Source organism: Hyla sarda, chromosome 12 (genome assembly GCF_029499605.1).
Source record: "Hyla sarda isolate aHylSar1 chromosome 12, aHylSar1.hap1, whole genome shotgun sequence".
Taxonomy (NCBI): domain Eukaryota; kingdom Metazoa; phylum Chordata; class Amphibia; order Anura; family Hylidae; genus Hyla; species Hyla sarda.
Window position 1 is genome coordinate 20108790 of NC_079200.1, and position 8730 is coordinate 20117519.

The following is an 8730-nucleotide window of genomic DNA, read 5'->3' on the forward strand; positions in this document are numbered from 1 at the left end:
ACAGGATACATTTCAGGATTTTAGGAACTGTGTGGTAGATCCTATAAAATGTTTGTAATTTGAAGAGATAATTTAAAAAGTTATATTTTTAAGTCATCGATACTTTATTTTTTGTTAGTATGTAGCATATGCTTCTTCTGTGAACCCTATTATTTCAAATATGTGCTTACCTGGTAAAGAGCTTCTTCTGCACATTGGTGAGATCCGTGTAAGGTGTGTTTCTACTCTTCAGGAATATGAAAGCTTCACAAGCTACCCCTGGTGGTCTAATACAGTAGAAGGATTCTCCATATTTTGTGTCTAGATATTCACATTTTTCTTTGTGTGAATAAAAAAAAAATCCACATTCCGTCTGAACCTCTTGGCTTCTATTGAGGAATATACCAGTATAAGCAATATATTTGTATCCTTTGTTCCTCGAGTTCCATAAAGCAGAGACCCCTTCACTGGGATGCATCATGAGGATGGATATCTGCATTACACCTTCCCAAAAAAGAGTAAAATACACATTATAGGTCCCATTTTTAAAATCCTCAATTTTCCCAGAAGCTCCTGCTGCAAGATTTGGAGAAAAAATCCGAGCTCGTAAGAAGTCTCCTCCATAAGTCTTCTTTTCTCCCAAGTAGTTATACATATCGACTCGAACTGTTATATCCTCTCCAACACAGTATGTAGGTTTATAGTCTACAATGGTTGCTGTGCTATGTTTGGCACTGGTTGTCTTGTTTAAATCTGTAAAATCCACATTTGGAATAGTTTGATTTATGAGAGTCATTATCTGTTTTATTTGTAGGTATATAGTACTTGTTTTACTTGATGATTCTGTAGTTGTCGAAGCAGCCCCCCAAGAAGTTATACATTTTTTTACTTGCATATAGTCAAGCTTTAAAGGCTGAAAGAAAAACAGCCACATGTTATAAGAAATTAAGCTTTGTTAGCAGTGTCTGATCTTAAAGGGGTATCCCGGGCAAAAACATTTTATCCCCTATCCAAAGGATAGGGGATAAGATGTCTGATCGCGGGGGGCCCGCTGCTGAGACCCCCCCCCCCCCCCCACGATCTCCCTGCAGCACCCACATTCTATGTGGGTGCTGAATCTCCGGTTTCGGAAACCTCCGGGCTTCCAGGACTGGGGGCCTCACGCCACGCCCCCCTCCAGTCAGTGTATGGGAGGGGGCGTGACGGCTTCACGCCCCCTCCCATAGACATGAATGGAGGGGGCGTGGCGTGACGTCCCATCCCCAGTCCCAGAAACCTGGAGGTTTCCGAAACTGGAGATTCAGCACATAGAATGCGGGTGCTGCAGGGAGATCGTGGGGGAGGGGGGGGGGGTTCTCAGCAGCGGGCCCCCCGTGATCAGACATCTTATCCCCTATCCTTTGGATAGGGGATAAAATGTTTTTGCCCGGAATACTCCTTTAAGTCAATGACTAAAATAAACCTACCTGAGCACTTTTCTGATGGATTGTGAAGCTTACCACAAAGATACAAACAACTGTGAGACCCAAAATGAACATTTGCTTCTTATCTATAGACATTTTACAGGTTTTTCTAGAAGAGAAATTATGTTAGTTTTTAGATTATTCCTCATTTTATGTTACTATGTATACAAAAACACCTATGTTGCATTTTTTACGAGTGTAAATATTACTATATAATGGGGTTAATTAGGCTTCCTAAAAATTCTGTGGTGAAGATTGTCACCAATATCTTTACAGAGCTTCAGAATATGTTGGTGCTATGTAGACAAGAGAAATAATTGATAAATTCTGACCTACGTGTTTAAACATTGTATATACAATGGGGGAAATAAGTATTGACCAGGTCCCCATTTTTCTCACTTAATTTCCAAAGGATATTGACATGCAATTTTCACCAGATGTTTGTAACAACGCAAGTAATCCATCCATACATACAAAGAAACTAGGGATGTCCCGATACCATTTTTTAAGACAGAGTACGAGCACCGATACTTTTTTTTAAAGTACTCGCCGATACCAATTATTGATACTTTTTTTAAATGTCATGTGACAGGGTGTTTTTAGTTTTTCTTTTTTTTTATGGCAAAAAGTGGTGTTCTTTTTAATTTTTATTAGATGATAGCCTATATATATATATATATATATATATATATATATAGCACAAGAAAGGATAGAGCAGCACGTCCCACAATAGTATGATGGCGGTGCAAGCAGCGAATGGAGCCCCGGTCAGGGCAAGTTAGACATCTAGGAAGGATGCCACAGCACACGAAGGATTCAGGTGTAAAAACAGTGGTTTATTCCATGGTAATACAAACTAACAAAGTTTCTGCTGACAATGTAGCCTTGATAAAGGCTGCATTGGCAGCAGAAACGTTGGCATCCTCACATCCCGTCCTCATATCCCGTCCTCATATCCCGTCCTCATATCCCGTCCTCATATCCCGTCCTCATATCCCGACCTCATATCCCGACCTCATATCCCGACCTTATATGCTGTCCTCTTATCCCATCCTTATGTGCCATCCTCATATCCTGTCCTCAGGTGAGACTGATTTGTGATGTAGATATCGTCAACTGAAAATAGAAGGGGACGTGGCTTTGTGGGACTAGGCGTGATTTGCAAGCCAGACCGATGCACAAAAAGATGAGGTAATAAAAGGGGTCGGGCTTCAAGTGTTGGCGTGTCTTTGTGTTATGGGATGTGGCTTGCAAGCAGGACAGACACATTCACCAGGAGATGCAGAGCGGAGCTTGTGGAGTAAGGTACTGGAAGTCCCATATACTTGCATGGGATTTGAAACAAAAACCCATCTTTTATATAAGAGTGTAGGTAAGGTTTAATGTAATTATCATATATTTTTATTTGACATATAAGTAATATGTGTACCAGGTATTGAAATATCTCCAGCTGTAAGGAAGTTATGTGGGAACAAACATTTCCCATTGATTTGCATGGGACTTTAAACAAAAACCCTGACCCTCACAAATGGGGGTAGTTAAGGGTTAAATTAACTATCCTATATTTTAAGTGGACATATAAGTAACATGTGACCAAGTATTATCGAAATATCTCCAGCCGTTTGGAAGTTATGCAGTAACATATATTTCCCATAGACTTGTATGGGACTTTAAACAAAAACCCCGACCCTTGCAAATGGGGGTGAGTAAGGGTTAAATCACATATCCTATGTTTGTTGTTGACTTATAAGTAACATGTATATCAAGTTTCATGTTAACCCCTTGGGGACCGAGCCCATTTTGACCCTAAGGACCCGGCCATTTTTTGCACATCTGACCACTGTCATTTTAAGCATTAATAACTCTGGGATGCTTGTACCTATGAATTTGATTCAGAGATTGTTCTTCTTTTTGTTAGTGGCAAATTTCCGTCAATACTTGCATCATTTCTTGGTGAAAATTAAAACATTTCATGAAAAATTTGAAAATTCACATTTTTTATACTAACATGTTCTTGTAGACCCATGTTTTTTATTTTTAAAAGGAGAAAAAGCCCCCAAAATTTGTAACCCCGTTTCTCTCAAGTAAGGAAACAACTCATATTTGGATGTAAAGTGCTCTGTGGGTGCACTAGAGGTCTCAGAAGAGAAGGAGCGACAATGGGATTTTGGAGAGCCCCTATGGTGCCAGAACAGTGAAAAACACCCCACATGGTATACTATTTGGGAAACTACACCCCTCAAGGAATGTAACTAGTGGTACAGTGAGTCTTAAAACCCCACAGGTGTTTGACAAATTTTCAATAAAGTTGGACGTGAAAATGAAAAATTTAATTTTTTTCACTAAAATGCTTAAATTACCCCAAATTTTCCATTTTCACAAGGGGTAATAGGTGAAAATGCCCCCCAAAATTTAATACACCATTTCTCTCGAGTAAGGAAATATATCATATGTGGATGTAAAGTGCTCTGTGAGTGCACTAGAGGACTCAAAAGGGAAGGAGCGTGGAAAGTGAATTTGGCTGAAATGTTTTTTGTGGGGCATGTCTCATTGAGGAAGCCCCCATGGTGCCAGATCCGCAAAAAATACCCCACATGGCACACTATATGGGAAACTGCACACCTCAAGAAAAGTAACAAGGGGTGCAGTGAGCATTTACACCCCACTGGCGTTTGACAGATCTTTGGAACAGTAGGCTATGCAAATGAAAAATTACATTTTTCATTTTCACGGACCACTGTTCCAAAAATTTGTCAGTCACTTGTGGCGTGTTAAGGCTCACTATACCCCTTATTACGTTCCGTGAGGGGGGTAGTTTCCAAAATGGGGTCACATGTGGGTATTATTTTTTTTTTTGCATTTATGTCAGAACCGCTGTAACCAGCAGCCACCCCTGTGCAAATCACCAGTTTAAGCCTCAAATGTACATAGTGCGCTCTCACTCCTGAGCCTTGTGCGCCCACAGAGCATTTTACGCTTACATATGGTGTATTTCCGTACTTGGGAGATATTGTGTCACAAATTTTGGGGGTCTTTTTTTCCTTTTTTCCTCTTATGAAAATGAAAAGTATGGGGCAACACCAGCATGTTAGAAAAAAAAAATTACACTAACATGCTGATGTAGACCCCAACTTTTCCTTTTCATAAGGGGTAAAAGGAGAAAAAGCCACCAAAAGTTTGTATCGTAATTTCTCTTGAGTACGGAGATACCCCATGTGTGGCCCTAAACTGTTGCCTTGAAATACGACAGGACTCTAAAGTGAGAGAGCGCCATGCACATTTGAGGCCTAAATTAGGGATTTTCATAGGGGTGTACCCGGATGCAAGCATTACAGTTGCCTTCTGCACCAAAAATACTGTACGTCAGTCTTCCCCAAACAGGGTGCCTCCAGCTTTTGCAAAATTACCAACATGCCTGGACAGTCAGTGGCTGTCCGGCAATACTGGGAGTTGTTATTTTGCAACAGCTGGAGGCTCCGTTTTGGAAAAACTGACGTACAAGCCGTTTTTTTTTTAATTGGGGGGCGACAGTGTAAGGGTTTAGTGTATATGTAATGTTTTACTCTTTATTTAGGGTTAGTGTAATGTTTTTAGGGTACATATACACAGGCGGGGGTTTACAGTGAGTTTCCCGCTGCAGCGGAAAATTTGCCACATTTCAAACTTGAAACGGGAAATTTGCTGTAAACCTCCGCCCATGTGAATGTACCCTGTACAAAACTACAACTCCCGTGCATGCTGACAGACCGTGCAAGCTGGGAGTTGTAGTTATGCAACAGCTAGAGGCACATGGGTTGGGATTGGGAAGCACTGAGTTAGGTAACAGACTACGGCAGTGTTTCCGCACCACTGTCTGTTTCCTAACTCAGTGTTTCCCAACCCATGTGCCTCCAGCTGTTGCAAAACTACAACTCCCAGCATGTATTGTATGTCAGCGCATGCTGGGAGTTATCGTTTTGCAACAGCAGGAGGCACACAGGTTGGGAAACACTGAATTGGAAACAGACGATGTTTCCCAACCAGTGTGCCTCCAGTTGTTGCAATACTACAACTCCCAGCATGCTCAGACAGCCGAAGGTCATGTTGGTAGTTATGCAACAATTGGGGGAGAACAGTTTGCTGGACAGGAAAGTAGTGATGAGGAGAGTGGTGTGGGAGGCCGTGTTGCGAGCGTTCAGGCTCCTGAAGCAGACACTGTTGAGGAACCTGAGGAGGACATCAGTGATGTGCAAACACAACTCGATGATGATGAAGCCGATCGCTCTTGGGAGCCGGGTGCAGAAGGGGCTTCATCATCATCAGGAGAGGGTGGCAGGTTGCCCCTGAGGCAGCAGCTGAGCCAGCAAGCTGAGGCAGAAGTGGAAATTCTGGAGCCAAACGTTCCTGGGGGAGACCACTTGTGTTGAGCGGCATAGGCCATATTCGAATTTGTGATATTTCGCGAATATATGGATGAATATTCGTCATATATTCGCTAAATTTGCATATTCGTAATATTCGCGTGTTATTTTCGCATATGCGATAATTAGCATATGCGAAAATTGGTACGCCAGTCTCACACAGTAGTATTAGAGCCTTCTTTACACCACACATGCTAGAAGCAGAGAGGGGTGATCACTGTGATGTGTACTGTGAAAAAACAAACAAACCAAAAAAAAAAAAACGAATATTCGTAATTACGAATATATAGTGCTATATTCGTGAATATTTGCAAATTCGCGAATATGCGATATTCGAGAATAAAATTTGCATTGCGAATATTCGCGAGCAACACTAGAGACCACCTGCTTCACGGCAGCCTACCTTCCCTTGAGATAGTGAAATAGGGGTTCTTGGAGACGGTGCAGTAGCAGTCAATTAGTGCGGACTGGTGGGAAAATCAGCTGCTGTGCAGTGGGGCAGTTTTTCATCAAGCATCCAGAGGAGGTTAACATAGCCACATGCAAGATATGTCTGCAGAAGGTGAATCGTGGCCAGGGTCCCAATGTTGGCACCACGGCCCTGCGTCAATATATGCTGCCCCACCATAAAGCAGCCTGGGACAACTGTGGCTCAGATGTGGTGGTTAAGCCTGCTGCATCACGCAGTAGCACGCCACTCCCTCTTTCAGTCAGCCAATGGTTCACCACCTCAGCCAAAGGGAGCTGTGTTTCATACCCTCCTTCTGTCGCTCCAGATTCTCCTGCTCCTCCTACTTTGAGTCAGTCATTCTGCCAGCAATCCATCGGCGATGCCATGTCCAAGAGACAACAGTATGCACCCACTCATCCAACGGCGCAGAAGCTGAATGTGCTCCTGTCTAAGTTGCTGGTGCTGCAGTCTCTCCCTTTTCAAGTGGTGGACTCTGCACCTTTCAGAGAACTGATGGCTTGTGCCAAGCCCAGGTGGAGAGTCCCAAGCTGTCATTTCTTTGAGAAGAAGGCAGAACCAGTCCTGCACAATTTTGTGGAAGAGAAGGTGGGCCAGTCCTTGAGCCTGTCAGTGTGTACCAAAGCGCATGGCAGCGTCGACGTCTGGAGCTTTAACTACTGTCAGGGACAATATATGGAATACTTGTGAGAAAAAAGACCAATGGATCCAGGCGCTGCTCTATCCAGGTATACACAGGATGCAGGTGAGTGTTCTTAATCAAGCAATTTTATTGAACACAAAACAACAAAAGGATCATGACGCGTTTCGGGGTAAATTCCCCTTCCTCAGATGATCTAGGTGCTGCTACAACAAGCACCCTTTATATAATGGCAAGGTGGAGGAGGTACAGGTCAGGAAGGGGTGGGCTGAATGTGATGTCACATCCAGTCCACTTACAAAAAACTTAATTTACATGTAGAAACAGCAGAAAATAATTATTGTCTAAAACATACAGGTGTGCGTTCGATTATGATAATAATATAACATCAATATAAACAGTACTAAGTGATATAACATGGGTGGAATCGGCAATGTGACAAACACATGCGGGAGCTCTGACGAGGTAAACAACATAGCCATGTGGCTGAAAATAAACATAAACAATGGCATCGGTCTATTGTAAGGCGCTCCACTCGCAGCACGCACCGGCATAGCAGTGACAGGAGTATCCACGGACGCGTTGCCAAGCAGACGTCTCTGAACGGAAAACAACCAATCACAGTCCACAGGGCGCAGCTTGCAGCGGAGCGCCCAACATAGTGAGTAAACAACATAGGGAACAACACCATCTATGGAAGAAAAAGGTAAAGTAAATACAAAAATAAATAAATGAAATGAAGGCAAGAGATATAAGTAATCCACAATATCCCATGTTAAAGGGTGGGAAAAAAAAAAAAAAAAAAAAAAAACACGCCTTAGGATGTCCATATCGGGCGTTTCTAACGGCAACAACCACAAACTAAAATGTACCTTCTGAACACACATAATAAATTATTTAACACGCCAGAATAAATTAATTGATAGAAAATGATTAATAAAAAATGCGATGATCTCTATAAACAGTACATGATTACATAAAAAATGAATTGATATATATAAATACACAAAATAAATGTACATTAAAATACTAATAAAATTAAGTCTGGATCTTAATAATAAAATAGTATAAATAAGGAGTCAACGCTGTGACAGCTACTAACAAAATGTGATGATAAATACTTAGACAAAAGGCGTCCCCATCCAGTATGTCTACACAATCATATACCCATATCTAAAAGATTTAAAAAAAAAAAAAAAAAAAAAAATTTAAAAAAAATTTAAAAAATAAAAATAAAAATTAAAAAAAAAAAAAAAAAAATTATAAAAAAAATAATAATGATAATTAATGGAAAAATAAAGCTATTAAGATGTTATAACCGCTGAATGTTGCAATATCACAAGGCAGTCTCCACCAACTCATTCAAACCAGACGGTACAAGGGTACGGAGTTTAAAGATCCAGAAATGCTCTCTCCTTCTCAATAAGCTGAATCTCTGGGAATTATCAAGTGCAATATTTTCTATAGCCTGAAGTTTCATGCAACTGAAATCAGACTGATGGTGGGTCAGCAGATGCCGAGATACACTATGCAAGGTGAACCCTAAATTTGCATTGCTACGATGTTTGTTGATCCTCTCCCTGAGGCATTGGGTAGTACGACCCACGTACTGTAGGCCACATGGACACTCAAGGAGATAAACAACAAACCGTGTGGAGCAATTAATGAATGTTTTAGTTTTAAAACTTTCATGGGAGACAGTGGAAACAAATGTTTTACTGCGACTCACAATTGAGTCGCAGCACTTACATCTGTTGTGTCCACATTTAAACGTCCCAA

The 8730-nt window shown here is 41.4% G+C and overlaps 1 protein-coding gene across 1 annotated transcript in view; it reads right to left on the reverse strand.

Annotated features, from left to right (window-relative positions):
* LOC130296267 (NXPE family member 1-like) overlaps window positions 1-8431 on the reverse strand; it is an 85967-nt gene extending 77536 nt beyond the window's left edge. The window contains exons 1-3 of the mRNA XM_056547659.1: window positions 8292-8431; window positions 1446-1551; window positions 171-892 (exon numbers count right to left, since the gene is read on the reverse strand). Coding sequence (XP_056403634.1) covers window positions 171-892; window positions 1446-1551; window positions 8292-8431 — 968 coding nt within the window. The remainder of the gene's footprint in view (window positions 1-170; window positions 893-1445; window positions 1552-8291) is intronic.
* Between the last annotated feature and the right edge of the window lie 299 nt (window positions 8432-8730).